The sequence below is a fragment of the Pyrgilauda ruficollis genome, unplaced genomic scaffold (genome assembly GCF_017590135.1).
Source record: "Pyrgilauda ruficollis isolate IOZ18807 unplaced genomic scaffold, ASM1759013v1 scaffold45, whole genome shotgun sequence".
In the NCBI taxonomy this organism is placed as follows: Eukaryota; Metazoa; Chordata; class Aves; order Passeriformes; family Passeridae; genus Pyrgilauda; species Pyrgilauda ruficollis.
The window spans coordinates 6164667-6179559 of record NW_024526044.1 but is presented as its reverse complement, the minus strand read 5'-3'; the positions used below and the strand labels follow the sequence as shown (position 1 = coordinate 6179559).

Sequence of the window (14893 nt, the reverse complement as noted above, 5' to 3'; positions counted from 1 at the left end):
GAGTTACAACACCCTCCAAAAACTGGACAGATTTTTAGATGCAAATTCCTTTGGTAAAGAACTACCTTTTTGATATGTAACTTGTAAGAATTAAACCCAACGGCTAACCGGTTCTATAGGATATGTTAAGAAAAACTGCATTAATATATCAGTAATTTTTCTGATAGCAGATCTTGAGCCTGATGAGATTATTATAACAATCATGTGCAATAAGTGACAAATGTCACTCATGGGGTTTGCCACTTTTTTCTGCAGCTAATTCAATCGCTGTTTTGCTCACTGAAATCATATGCTTTGTAAGCTCAAGGGTGACCAGGACTCCACCCAAGGGAGTGTACTGCATATTGACTACTACAGTCAGCCCACATGTGTTACACTTACCAGTTTTACCTCTCTTACCCTTCAGCTCCTCAGAGAACCCATCTCAGAACTGGAGACAGCTTGCATGCTCTGCTGCACTAGGCACTGCTTCAGCCTTTACAACTTGCTTCACACAAATTATTTCTTTTTTTGTCAAAGCCTGATGGAAGGAAAACTTTCAGCCAATATTTAGCCCTGATCACTTTTTTTCCTTCAGCCTGTATTTATGTTCAGCTTGAACTGTCTTTACCTTTCTCATTATTATTTTTTTATAAAGCCATCTGTTCTTCAACACCCAGCTACTGCATTATCACTTTATTTGAACAAAGCAGAGAGGCCTGAATACTTCTCCATCGGAACGGACCAAGTCCAGGCTTGAGCTTTCATGACTCTATCAAATTGCCTCTGTGTCATCTTGTGACAAACTCTATGACATGGTCCTTTTATTATCAATTAACAAGAAATACAGCAAAATATTTTGTTCAGTCTTCAACAGCATGAAGTAATATTTGTGTGGAAAAATCTAATCCCACTAATTTCATCCCGTTCAAAGTCCTTCAGGGCTTTTTTGTATGTGTACCAAGATCCTTTGCAAGATTAGTGTCTCCCAAAACAGCATCACCCCAGCCTGCCAATGTATGTGCCTCAGGGGTTAATGAAAATGTTGAGCAAACTCAGTTACGAGACACATACACAAGGAATTCCACTCACAGCTGCCACCCAACCACACCATCATGAAGCTGCTATAGTTCCCATGTTCTCCATCTTGACTGTTTTCCACACTTCCACTGTATGAGATGTTCCAAATCTACAAAATCTGCAGTTGTTCTGTTGTGCCAATCCTGATTCTTCACTTTTAGCCCTGGAAATTTGGCAGACCTAATCTCTCTTTGCTTGCAAGTTGGTTTGTGCATTGCCCTCTTCTTTTTCCACTTGAACCTGTTAGTTCCCAGCACTGGTTCAAACCCCACAATTTTACATCATTAAACCAGGGTTTTTTTCTACCTTAACAGGAGTCTGTGGTCTCCCCCACACCTTTAGGAACTGCACAAACAGGCTGACTGACTACACTGCCAGTTTGAGCTGAAATCAAACCCAGCTTTCCCCTTACCACTTAAACTTCTGGCTGCTTCCCATGCCATACAAGCATACCAGAACTTAAAACTGCTCAAGAGAATGCAGGGCAAAGGAACTAAAGGGAGTAACAGAAAATGAGATCAACCTTCTTTCCTTATAATATAAACCAACTTTTAATAATAAAAACGTCTCTCAAGTTTTAAGTGAGAATAACACATACATTTCAGTGTATAACAGTGCACAGTGTAAATGCCCTTGTACACCCTTCTCTGCATCTGTCATGTTGCCAGAGGCTGCAGGCATGGGCCAGGATCCTGCCCAGGCCATTCTGCAGAGCACAACTGATGGGGACACAGGCAGGGCTCGCCCCATGGGTTCTTTTTTACTTTGGGGCGTTTCTAAGGTTCTTCTAGTATTAAGTACATTTGAAATTCTGGATTCAGTGAAGAAACATCCATTTTTTTCTTCAAATAGCACATGGTAAGAGTAACTTTTCCAAAATTAACAAAAAGTGCATTGAAATAGAGATCTGTTCATCTGGTTGCAGTCCAGGATGGACACCCAGTACCAAATCTGTATCCCAAAGCTGGCAGTCCATAGGCTGTCCTAGTTTCCTGCAACACGTTGCTGCAGATCAGAGGAAACAGTTAAAGGTAAGAAATAAAGAGAAAATAAAAAATAATTTCCTTCCCCAAAATTATTTCAGTCTGTGAGAGAAGAAAACAAATATTAAAAAATTAAGAAATGAGATTCAGAACAAACTGCATCTCCCAACTTGCCATAAACAGTTTTGTGTTCAAGAGAAGATTATAAAAATTAGAGAGGCCTTCATGTCCAAATGAAAACATCCATTAGTTTTTGAGTTGCTTTGGATGTTAATACAATAAAATAAAATAAAGCCCACTAAAAACCAAACAACAACACAAATAAAACCCCCAAACCTTTATTTTATAAAATATACATTACTGCAAAGCACTCCTGGGTTTCCTGACTGGGAACTGGTTTAAAGGAGGCTGTGGAGGAACAGGAATGGGGAGGTTCTTGTACACCTGCCATGTTAGGGAGGGTTGGTCATGTTAAGGCACTCACTCCAAAAGAACATTATTTCTGTCCTGAGACTGCTGACATGCTTTGATTAGTTTCAGCCAGTAACTTGGAAAAAACTACAGTGCTTAGGGTAATACTGACAGAATGGAGAACAATTGTTTAAACAAGAAAAAATAAAGAACATTATATACATGATTCCTTTTTTCTTTTAACTTAAAAGCATCCCTAATACATCTTAATAACTGTTTTAAAGACTACTTAAATATTGAAGATTTTAAATAATGTAGATTTTTTCAGTAAACTGGGAGTAGCTGTGTAACTGCCAGTATATTGGTCCCATTTTAAACAATATAATTTTTATTTTCATCTTGTACATATAATAACATGATCAAAAACACGTATTATTCCACTCCACATAAATAAGTATAGTTCTTCTGACCTGTTTTTAAAACTACATCTGTTGAAATCATCAGATTATCAAACTGTATTTTTTCTTTGTTAAGTTTTTTGTAAAAATCCTACACTGCTCTTCATTAGCACTGTATTCCAGAGTACATAATCACAGGGCATTAGTAAAAAGAGTTAATCAAAACCTGAAAGCTACAGTAAGTAAAATGAAGTAATGATAAGAAGTATTATGGAATGTATACTCTGCAGCATAGAGAGATTCTCTCACTGGGCTGAAGTGGAAAATTACTCCAGAAGAAATTCAAATGTTCCTATTTGAATAAACCATAGATTGTGCTATTCTTTGCTGAAAAGTGCAGGTCAGTTCATGAAAACGTGGGGTTTATGAAACTACCACTAAAGGACATTGTCCAAAACCTGCTGGCAGTTAAATGGGTGCCAGGGGCAGTAGCGGGAGAGAGAGGCGTGTCCAGCCGGATTTTCTGAACCAAGCCGTATCTTGAAGTCCACAACTTTCTGGTGGTTGCACAAACAAGTCACGAGGAGAACTGTGCTTTCTTGAAGCATAATGGTCATTTTCCAGGCATCTGAATGGCAGCAGCATCCATTCTTGCCTGTGGTATTTGTTTCAAGAATTTGAAGTCCAAGAAATACATGGATCCTGCATTCCTGATGCCTGGGCCAGCAGGTCCCTCTCCTGCAGAGCACAGCAGCACCGCCGGGGTCAGTTCGCAGGGTCCTCGGCCAGGCTGCCCAGAGCCACGCGCTCCCGGGGGGCTGCCAGGAGGTGCCTCTTGCTCCTATAAATCCCCCTCTGTAGGCGGCTGGCACAACCTGTAGAGTCTTTAGTGCAGAGGAAGAGTAGAGAATTAGAGATCACAGAGACAATGACAAAGTTACTGGATTCACCTATGAGGTCAGCAGCTTCTTTGTTATTCTGCAAGCTTTAGAGGTAATGACGTATCAAGAATACTCCTATTTTTGATCTTAGTAATTGGAAGTTTAGAAGTGCCACTAGCCATTCATTAACTAAAGTATTTATAATCGTTGTTTACAATATTATTTGAGACTCTCCATCACTTCCTCTTAATTTTGGTTCAATTTGGTTTTTTAAGAGTCCTTTCTCTCTTTTTCTATTTCTTTTGATTTTAAACCCAGTTCAGCATTTTTCCTGAGCAAAAAAGTTCTTCCTGTCACACCGGCTGGGATACCAAACACATAGAAGAACATGTCTACTTGTTGACATGCTTGAACAAATCTTAAAATTAATAATCATGTTTTCACAGAAATTTTTTGACTCACAAGATTAACAAATTGAGAATAGTGGTTAAACACATGTCTAACCACTAAGCACATGTTGACTTGTCATTCACGTATGATGTTGTGAGCTTTTTCTTCTTTACATCAGAATAAATTCAAGTCTTTTATAATTTCTCTTTCAAGAGAGCTATTACAGATTTGTGCTAAGAAATATAATCCTGGGAGTTAATTCACCAGATCTCCTTTAAACTCTTCTCAGTTTTGTTTTGCATTATGATGGAACCCAGTAGGAACACACATATCCGAGCTTTATTGCCCTGAAATAATCCAAGTAAATAGTTCTGGAATTTATCACTGTGATTTAGAGTGTACTCAAAAGAAAGAAATGCCTGATCTTGTGATTTGTTTTTAAAACTGCTTCTTTTTGAAGGTAACATGGTTATGGCCATATCAGTGGAACCAAAGTAATGTGTGGCTATTAATATGGCAAAATAACTACAATGCCAAAACACTGATGGATGGCACCCGGGCCATGGTACAGGAGCCAATACCATTGCTTTATTTGTTTTTGAAATAGCAATTAAAATCCAACAGAAGGATAAGGTTCTAAATGCAAAATTCTACTCTTTTTAATGTCTCTGAGAAAATGAACCAAGACTGTTAGATGGAGCATCACCAGTGTCTCTAAATTTTAAAATCATTTTCTATAAACATTTTGAGGAGTGGATAGGAGAGAAAAAAAGAAAAATTAAAAGAAGGGCTAATTTAGACTAACTCAGAAGTCTTAATGGGTGAATAAGATAGAAGTGTTTAAGGACGTTTTCTTAACACTGAACCAATGTGCTCTTTGGAGGACTCGGGCACTAGCAAACACATTTGTTCTGTCTAAAGATATGATACAGACTCTGCTGGACCTTTTCTGATGCTCATTCTTGTGGGCCTGAACTGTTTTGCCTTCATGTAAACAATGCCACGAACAACAACAGAATCAGAAGTTTCTCTGGTATTTGTACAGACAGATTCTGTATATACTGTCATCTAAACCATGACAAATTACTGCCATTGTGGGAAAATGCTGTGTTACAGTTTATGAAAGAACATTCTTTTCTCTCTGAGAGTGAAATTGGAAGAAACTGACAGAAGATACGTAAATGTATGATTCTCTTGTAGAGAGAGATGAACATCTCTATCTCCCATTAGATGCAGTAGGATTCACAAATGTACAGTACTTTTCAAAGCTGCCTTCTAGACAAACCCATATATAACCCTGGGCAACTGAGGTTCCTCAGGGCTGCATTACTGTGTGGTTACTCTGTCTGGAAGTGCTTGCTCTTAAACCTGCTCTGCCAGAACTAAACGATCAGACTCTTGTAAGCACATTACTGTATTATCTTTGCATATCTGCAGTCAAATTTGCTGTTCAGAAATTTTTCTTTCTAAACATTCCAGAGACGACTGTCCATCACTAGCTTTGCTGACTTACAGAAACAGTCCAAAAAAGATCACCTACATTTGATCCAGAAAATGCAGAAACCCTTGCATCTGATGATCTGCAAATCGTAAGCAGCAAAGGTGATTAATCTAAAGTGTGTACTTAGTTTAGGACACGGAGAAAAAAGAACGGGTTTTTTTTCCTTTTTTTCCCCAATATTGCTACTAAGATCATCTTTGGTTATAGCAGGAACTCCACAATTGTTACAGAAACAAAATCTGCACTCAGAGAAAATGTAAAATACTAACTAAAATACTAATAATAACCTACCGAGGTGCATGCTGTGGCATTTGGTCCATCACTTTCAGATTCTTGGCAGAGATTTCAACTCTTGGTCCCTGTGAAAACAGAGAATTTGTGGTACCAACAGTATTGATAAAGCAAATGATCCTGAGGAAAAAAATATTATAATAGGAGTGTGGTTCCTATTTGAGAATCCATTAACTACTTCTAAAACATTTTGAATCCATTGGGTGGATTATCATCTATGTTTACCTAAAAGATAAATTAGTCCCAAACTACTTTACAAGCACTGCTGTCCAGCACTAGGTAATTTCTGCTATTTTAACGCTATGACTGAGACTTGGGTTTTTTCTGTACAGAAATTGTCTTAAATATTCTGCACGTTCTCTCTTTTCTAACTGTCAGGGCACACACAATATACACTAAGGCACAGGTTTGAATTGCTGTAGAGGCTGTAGGGATAAAAATTAACTTGTTTCTCTCACACACAGGTGTAGTTATTCAGCCATTAGTAGGAGTTGGGACTTGTAGGTTTGCAGTGCACAAAGCACCGTGCCACAGCACAACAGACTGCTGTTTGCACCGTGGTGTTACTGGCCAAGGGCGGCGTGCAGCAGACACATCAAACACTCACCTGCTTTCGCATGATGTCTGTAGCTTGCATGATACACTTGGGCAGGAGCCCATGGCTGCGGGCCAGTATGGCTGCTTGCTCCAGGGACACGCTCAGCGTACTCCTGAACGAGGGAACCGTGTCAGGAAATCACAGATCATAGCTTAAAAGTATAAACAGGCTTGTGCAGAACACTTACCTGGTAAGTATTGCTTCCGTTACCTATTTTTATTTACTTTTTTAGATTTTTCTACACACAGAACTATTAAATTACCTCAGTCTTGCTGCACCTGGATACTACAATTATTTGAGTCTCCAGCATCATTACTACAAGGCTGTGTGTCGCTGCTCTTCTGCATTGATTCATTTTAAAGGGATTCACAAATTAATCTTTACTTTTGAGACACTGATAGAATAGTGGTGTGTTTCAAAATCAACCTGTGCACACACCAAGATTCTAAAGCTATTTTTGAGCAACTTCCTACATTTTCAGTGTGCAACTGAAGACAATGCTGACTACAACTTCTATGCAACAAGATCACTTGTCAGTTGCATTGGATGAGGCACTGCTTGTGTCAATACTACTTATTAACAAAAGTATTAAAAGTTACAACCTACCCTGAAGTAAAAATGGCAGCAGATTTAGGTCCTTATTACATTCCCTTAAAATTTCCCTTATTTTGCTTTGATTAGGATGCATCTCTAGAAAGGACAGAAGCTGCCATCACAGACGTAGCAGACAGGTTTAACCCTCACTCACCTCTGCATCCCAGTGGCACACATGGTGATCTGACAGGCTCCCAGCCGGTAGCAGAGCTCAGAGGATATGGGCAGCAGGCCAGCTCCTGATGAGGCACTGCTGGAACATCCTGACTGCATTGGCTTTGCACTGATGAAAGACTTCAGCAGCCTGCAAAGCTCATCCATTGCATTGATAGGGCGAATAAGCTAAACAAAGCAATACAAAAACAATCCGTTGCATAATAACACCAAGCTATAAAGATATTTACAAGTCTTTATACTATTGTCTATGCACAATATCTACACAAGCGTAACTGCCACACAGTAACAACTATTTACAATATTTAGGAACTTTGGAAGTGGCAAAATAAAATTACTTATGCTTGGGATTGTTTACAACGCGTATTACAATTGCAAAGAAGTTCCCTCCAGTAGCATTTTAATGCTTTACGTGCACATATCCACGTCACCTGCCCAGTTAGACAGACTGCCTACATGTGAGATGCTGGGCAGAACTATTTTCTTGTTTTCTCTGCAACAAAGTGTACATAGTGAACAAAGTCTAACAAATTGCAAATTGAACATTTGTTCAATTTGTTCATTGTTTGCATGCATCTGTGGGAGAGGAAAATGAGCCCATTCTGTCTGGCATCAGACACCATGTTTGGCAAGGGCAGGCAGGGTCACACAGAGCCTCCTTAGTGCTGCAGTGAAGGGGGTTTGTGTCTACCCAGGTTCTGAACTTTTCCTTCTCAACAAAAGAACTGCAGCCAAGTTTCAGAGAAATTCAGATCCCCCCTAAGGTTGGGAATATTTTAAAATGCTGTTCGTGTTTGTATAGATCTGCCATACAGGTATCCCACAACTGGAATTTTAGAGATGTTGAAATAATACTTCCATGAGAGAATTTATTGCAGAAATAAGTGCAGAAACAATACCTGGTCAATCTTCACTGCAGTAGTGTTGGAATCAGTGGGCAAGTTTGATCTCTCTAGGTAAAATGTCCTGCAAAAAGGCCAGCAGGTACTACATTAGTTGGGTTTGTCCCACTTCAAGCACATATATGTATACCATCTTGTACAAAACAGCTGAGAAGGCTATGCTAAAAATCTTGTACTTGAAGATCTGCTTCCTTATTGAACCATTGAGATTGCAGTAATTTACAGAGTCTCTACTAACATATTCCAAATCCCCATTAAGAACAATATAATTCTAGTTCTGCACAAAATTCTGAGGTCAAATCTGCATTCCTTCTGAATGGGCTAAACTATTGGGAAAAAATTACCAAGTTTCCCACACAATGAGGATCTCCAAAAAGCCTGTTTGTACAAAAACCTCATCAGGAATGAAACATCTCTTTCATTAAATTTTCAGGCCCTTAATAAGGAGTGCTCTGAAATGTTCAATGTCTTTTAAGGCAAAGCAGAAGTACAAAATACCTGAGTTTACGGTAGTATTGCTGCACTTTTTCGAGTGAAACACCATTAATTTGCTGTGGGAGTTCTTCAAGAGGTGAACCAGCTGGTTGTGACTGCCCCTCTGTACTCTCCAGAGCTGAAGAAGAAAACACTTTACTAAAGCTATGTTATTAGTGTTTTTTTTAAAATTCATTTATTTATCTCTGTATCATCTCATTGCTCAGCAGATGACTGTTGGATAATGTCAAGGCTGATTCTGTTACTCTTTAAATTTCATGCTTTTCCCAGTATGGGAGTACAGTGGTAGTATCATAGAGGTGAGCTTCACAGAAAGCAGTTCTGTCTGACAGCAATTACTCCCCATTAATGGTCCCCTGAAAGAAATTTCCTGTGTTGTATTTTGGTGTGAATATTTGCTTATCAAGTCGATTTCTAGCCCACGTGATTCTGTCACTGTGTTCGCTTTTTAAAACACTTCTCTGTAGCCTGGGCACATCTCTTGATCCTACACTAGATCAAACTATCCATTTAGTCCAGTATAATGTCTCTATGGCTGAGGCATAAAAAAGCCCCAAAGAAGCACATCTTGTTCTCATGACTGCGTCTAATTCTAACGTCTAGCACTCCCCCAGGGCTTCCTGAAATAGAAATGTCTGCTTCCTAAGTGAGCCTGTAGGTCTCAGCTGCTTTTCCAAGAGCTTCGTGGTCATTTTTTATTTTTAATCTTTCAAAATTGGTAGTTAGCTTATTTTTCTCAAGAAAGCTTTTAATAGACACCTTTTGTAAAGAGCACTGTGTGCAGTTTCAAGGTTCCCCCATTCTGAAAGCGAGCAGGCAGTTTGGAGAAGTAGTAGCTGTCAAGATAAAAGATAACCTTCAAGGCCTGACGACTTCCTTCGATGTGGTAGACGACATGAGTATCTGGAGAAATAAAGATAAAACACTTGCTGCTTTACCACAGCAGGAGGATTATGAAACCATTGCCATGTGAGTTTGTTAGATTATCGAATGACACATCACATCACTATAAGGTGAATAAGGGAGAGCCTTTATGGAGAGAATGCAGGCTCTGAAATCTTTTACATAAAAGATCATAGTGTGACCTAGAATCATGTTTGATCCAAATACAGTAAATATGGTTAATAATTAGAATCTCGTGTTGTTTCATGGCGTTTCATATCCAGTGAAGACGAAGAGAAAGATCTCTTCTCATGAAGAGGAAGATCTGGCAGGGTAAGACACTAGACACTGAAAAGCTGGGAATTCACCACAAGGAGTGTGGTGCTAATTCTCTGTCATATCTCCTCCCTCTGCACAGAATTACACAGATGAGGCACACTGGCACAGGCCACAGCTACACAGCACAGAACATGCAGCACCATTCCATCGTGTCAGTCCTGCTTTAGGGGCTGTGTGCTTGCAGGGGAAGCTGAGGGAATACAGCAGTGCTTCAGAGAAGCTGCCCAGTGCTCTCCAAGTGTGACATGGTCTCTTACATTTACAATCATAGACGATATTAATCCATAGAACATAACAAAAAAATAAAAGTACCTCAAGAAATAGAGAATACTCACTTGCTACAAGGCTTTCATCCAGCTGCTTGAAAAAAAAGGTAACTTTGTCTAGTTCAGCCAGAGTAACCTGGATGTCTTCCAGCATGGTGCGCTCCTCCTTCTGTAGGGCAAGGCAACAGATACAGATAGGTTATTGTTGGTCAGAAGATGAGGGACAGGCAGGTACTGTTGTTGTGGGCATGTTTTGGTCCAGGACACCTAAAGCAGCGTGCAGAGCCTTCCATTAGCTCCATCCCAGCCAGGAAATCACTAACAGCTTTTTAACTCTCTGATACAACTTTAACCACCCTTTGCTTAGATGTCATTTGATGTGATTCACAGAGTAGAGAGGGTTAAAAACAGAGTAATTTTGAAGGAATCTCTTTCTCCAAACTTTATAGCTACAAATGTGAAGAACAGCTGATCAGTTACTGCAAAATAAATACTGATACCTTCTATGCAAAGCAAACAAATAGCAGTTAAACACATAGATAGTTTGGACTGTATTTTATCAAAAATCCCCACACAAAATGTCTACAAAGCGGAGGAAAAAAACTCCCTTCTCTATAATATCAGAGCTACTTGTCTGTTTTATGCCTCTCTTTTCTTAGCATTTTTAAAGTTTCAGCAGCTGATCTCCTGTAGCTGCAGCTCATCTGTTCATTAGGTGCCAATTAACTATGCAAGCACGGCTCCTCTCCTTAGACATGGTGCTTCAAGCCCCAGCACCACAGACCTCTCACCACAGAGAGAGACTGAACTCTATCTGTTAGTCTGAACTCCTGCAATACTCAGAACTTCCTCAACCGTTTGGGAGATGCGTGTCCTCACCAGGGGATGGCAGAGGACACTCATGCCACCAACAGCTGGGCACTGAAACCTCTCTAAGTGCAGCAGCATGACTCCAAATATGAAGGCTGACTGTTTTCTATAGTGTTTTAGTGTGACAGTGGGTCCAGCATTTGTGAAGAGGCGAATATGACTGGATAGGGAATATGGCACTTGGTTGTCAGCTGTGGAAATCTCCAGAGTTTGCAGTAGTGAGAGTCTGAATATGCTGCTGGAATGCAGGTAAGAGGTTCAACAGCTCTGGCTGTGCTGAGTGGCACAGAATCACACAGGCAAATGTAAGCAGACCCAAGGATACCACAATTCTTACCACAGTGGGGGAGAGAAGAGACTGGTAGTTTAGTAAAACTCCAGTGGCTGCTATCTGTTCCAGCCATTTTCTGCTGGCATCTCTGCTGCTCTCTTCATATTCCCCATTGTTGTTGTACCGATAGTTGAGAGCAGCCAGTAACTGCTCTGAAAAGGTGCAAACAGCAGCCACAAGAGACTGACAGAAGATGGAATCACGTCTCAGCTGTAGCTCAGTATCTGTCAGAGAGGGGGAGAGAAGCATGAAGAAGTCATGAATACACTTATCTTCCTTCTCACTGCCAACAAAGTAGTTTTTGTGTGTGTCTGTGTGTGTGTGCACATGACATTTGGCTTCTGCTGTAGCTTTGCAGTGACTTCACAGATAACCTCTTCTTGCTGTGTGACCTGCATGGATAGCTAAATACAGCACAGCTGGCACATGCACATGTTGTGACATTTTCTAGTCCAATTGACTGTTCATTACTCCCTCTGCCATCTGCATGCTCCTTCTTACTGGAAAGAAACTAAGTACTGGAAAGTAATTCCTTAGTTACAGCCATATCTGGATTCTTTTTACGTTTACAGGAGCAAGAGAATTATTGAAAGAAAGTCTCCACCATTACTTCTCACCTGGGCTATTAATCTTCCCCCATCTATCTGTATTTTGTCAGCTTCCCATATGCCTAATGCATTAACTGGGCCCATCCATACAGTACCCATTGGTTTGTTTCTTGGGAGAATTTCCCCTATGTTAATTTTGCTTCCAGTGTGCCTGCCAGGCAGCCACATGCTGGTCAAATCAATCTTGTCATGCTTCAGGAGATTGCAGGCCAGAGAGGCACATGAATAAGTAAAGAGTCCTTCCCAGGCACCCCCAGCCCCTCCAGCAGGCTCTGCAGCGCTACAGCAGCCTCTCATTGGCAAGGCACTGTTCCCTAGGGAAAGAAGCTGAAGACATTGCTCAGAGGCTTCAAAGGATTATTTTTATAAGCACTGAACACAATAGACTGACTAACACACTCCAGGCCCGGGGCCATATTTTCAGCTTAAGGGCAACCATCCTTCTTTCCAGCAGATGTTCATGGAAATGCTGCAGGAGATGGGGCATCCATAGAGAGAGTTTGGGACACATTTTATCTGCTGTCAGAGCCCAGCCTTTATGGTCAGTAGACTGGCACACAGCTTGGTTTGGACAGAATCACAGACCAGCCCTGGCAGGAGCTGAGAGGTAAGTTAAGAGTCATACAAATCTCTGATCTCCATTCTATGAAGATTTGAGAATCAAGTGTGGCACCAGTTTCCAGTTATGTATTATGTTATTTTCTAACAAAAGGACTCCAAGTGCTACAATTACAAAAACACTGTGCCCAGGCTCCTTGTAAAGACTTGTCCCTTGCTCTGCAAGCACAATGTTTGGTGTGTGGTAACAGGTTCCCGATGTCCTCAGCATATTTGGGTTCTCCTTGCACATGTAAGGTCTTTGTCTTTTCTTGGCTGTAATTTCAGTATGCCTGCTCTGTTTGGAATGATGACAGAGTCCATGGGCTCAAAAAAGTTGTAAGTAGATCTCATTTTTACTGCATGTTCTCACCACAGCAGGAAGTATTAAAGGGAAGGAGGGTTCTCTTCCATCTGAGAAGGAGGATTGTACAAAGGAAAAAATGAAGACAGAAAAACCCCGTCTTAGGGAATTCTTGGGTATGTTATTTTGGTAAAAAACCACGGTCTTAGGGACTTCTTGGGTATGCTGTTTTGTAAAAAATGAAAATCCATTACCTGTGCATTTTAACAAGGCCAAAAGTAGCTGATTCTTCCCATCTAAAACAGTGAAGAAAAGAAATACTGTAGTCAACATAATACTAAGGTAGATGTGATTGCAGCTGGTTAACAGTTTCCTCATTTGCCCCTGGCACCTGCATGGCCATATCTATTTACTCTGATAGCCCTCATCTGCACAGACATGTTCATGACTGAAAAAAAACTAAGTGTAAAGCAAAGAATTTTACTGGCTACACAATCTGCTAACTACCATGAATTACTGGAAACAAATTGCATTTGCAGATGAATCCCTAAGGAGGTGATTACTATCCAGTGTTTCACACTGATCTGTAAACATCAGTTTCATCTCCTGTTTCAGTTCAACCAAACTGCAGTGGTTCGGGATGTTGTAATATCTGACTAGCATTCACTTCACAGTTTGGAATATACCAAACATCTCTCTCTTCATTTTCTAAAAGGGTTTAAAAAGCACAGAAAGATAGATCAGTCTGACATCAATCTGAATGTGTTGATGAAATAAAGTAAGGGTGGAAAAGTTCTTTGGAATTGCTGCACAGGTGCCATTTTACCATAGAGCACCAGGACTCTGCAAACCACAGCCTGCTCTACCTGGTCCTCTCTAGAGCCCAGGAGAGCCTTATTGCAATATAAGTTGAAATTATGAAATCAATTGCTAGATTTGATTAAGATCTCTTCTCCCTGAAGCTAGTAACAAACGTTTCCTTATTTACAGACCTTCCACATGTTTCTGTATGATGTCAACAAGGTTCTTGATGCGCAGCGGAAGGTTCCATGGATCTTCCTGAATGCTGGCTTGAATATTATTCCGGCACCTAACTGTGGTTTCTTCCTTCTGTTTAAATTCTAGAAAACATGGAGTGTGTTAGCCATTTAGGAAATGCCACATAAGTAAGAGTGCCTTAGGAGTTATAATGTGAATACAGATGAAAGCAGATATGCAGTACCAATAGCGGTAATTGGGATTTCAAAAGATCCCTAAATAGAACTAATAGGGCAAAAGACTATTCCCATAGTCCCATTATCAGTAGTTTCCCTGCACTGCTTTCAGGACTGTGGGCCTGGCTGACATGCACAGTGCAGGGAGCTCTGCCCCACTCACTAGACAAAGAACCCTGCTTCCTCTGCCTTTAATGACCTGCAGGCAGCTGTACTGGGTAGATCCAGAGAATAAGATCAACTTTTTTTGGCTGCAACTGTCACATCCTGTAATAGAATGAGAAGCTCTGGAATATCCTGTTTTCTTTCGCCTGATGAAAGCTAACTATTAATTACAGAGTAGAAAATTTATTCTCCGTGTCTTACCTAGGTAGTTAAGCCAAACAGCTCACTGTTTGTGATGAAATGCATAAGCAGACAGAGAAACAAAAAAAACTTATGCCAAATAACTGATCCTGGACAGGACCAGAAGAGCATTCCAATGTCCATCCATCACAAAAAAGTATCTATGGTAGCTATTAAACAGACACTGTGGTCCAGGATTCCAGTTGAGTGTAGGCAGGGCTTGTCTGTTCCTCAGTGTGATCAGTTAACTAAAAGACTCTCTCAGGGTAATGAATTTACTTTAATAAATTAGATTCTGTTTAAGCAAAATAAAAGAAATGTCTGTTATTTCTTCACTTCATTCCAACAGTGCACGGAAAGGCTAAGAGATGCTTCTTGAGTCTACACAAATGTGAATGTGTTCATAGAGATGAGTACATAGAACTTCACAGGAGTTATTTCTGGAGTCAAGGAAAAAAAA

The 14893-nt window shown here is 40.3% G+C and overlaps 1 protein-coding gene across 2 annotated transcripts in view; it reads right to left on the bottom strand.

The window, feature by feature from the left end:
- Positions 1-2364: 2364 nt before the first annotated feature.
- PREX1 (phosphatidylinositol-3,4,5-trisphosphate dependent Rac exchange factor 1) overlaps positions 2365-14893 on the bottom strand; it is a 120253-nt gene continuing 107724 nt past the window's right edge. For both annotated transcript variants that reach the window (XM_041478486.1, XM_041478487.1), the window contains exons 30-40: positions 13867-13995; positions 13129-13170; positions 11372-11589; positions 10234-10333; positions 9437-9580; positions 8681-8795; positions 8180-8246; positions 7261-7448; positions 6522-6624; positions 5915-5982; positions 2365-3735 (exon numbers count right to left, since the gene is read on the bottom strand). In XM_041478486.1, coding sequence (XP_041334420.1) covers positions 3693-3735; positions 5915-5982; positions 6522-6624; positions 7261-7448; positions 8180-8246; positions 8681-8795; positions 9437-9580; positions 10234-10333; positions 11372-11589; positions 13129-13170; positions 13867-13995 — 1217 coding nt within the window. In that variant the 3' untranslated portion in view covers positions 2365-3692. The remainder of the gene's footprint in view (positions 3736-5914; positions 5983-6521; positions 6625-7260; positions 7449-8179; positions 8247-8680; positions 8796-9436; positions 9581-10233; positions 10334-11371; positions 11590-13128; positions 13171-13866; positions 13996-14893) is intronic.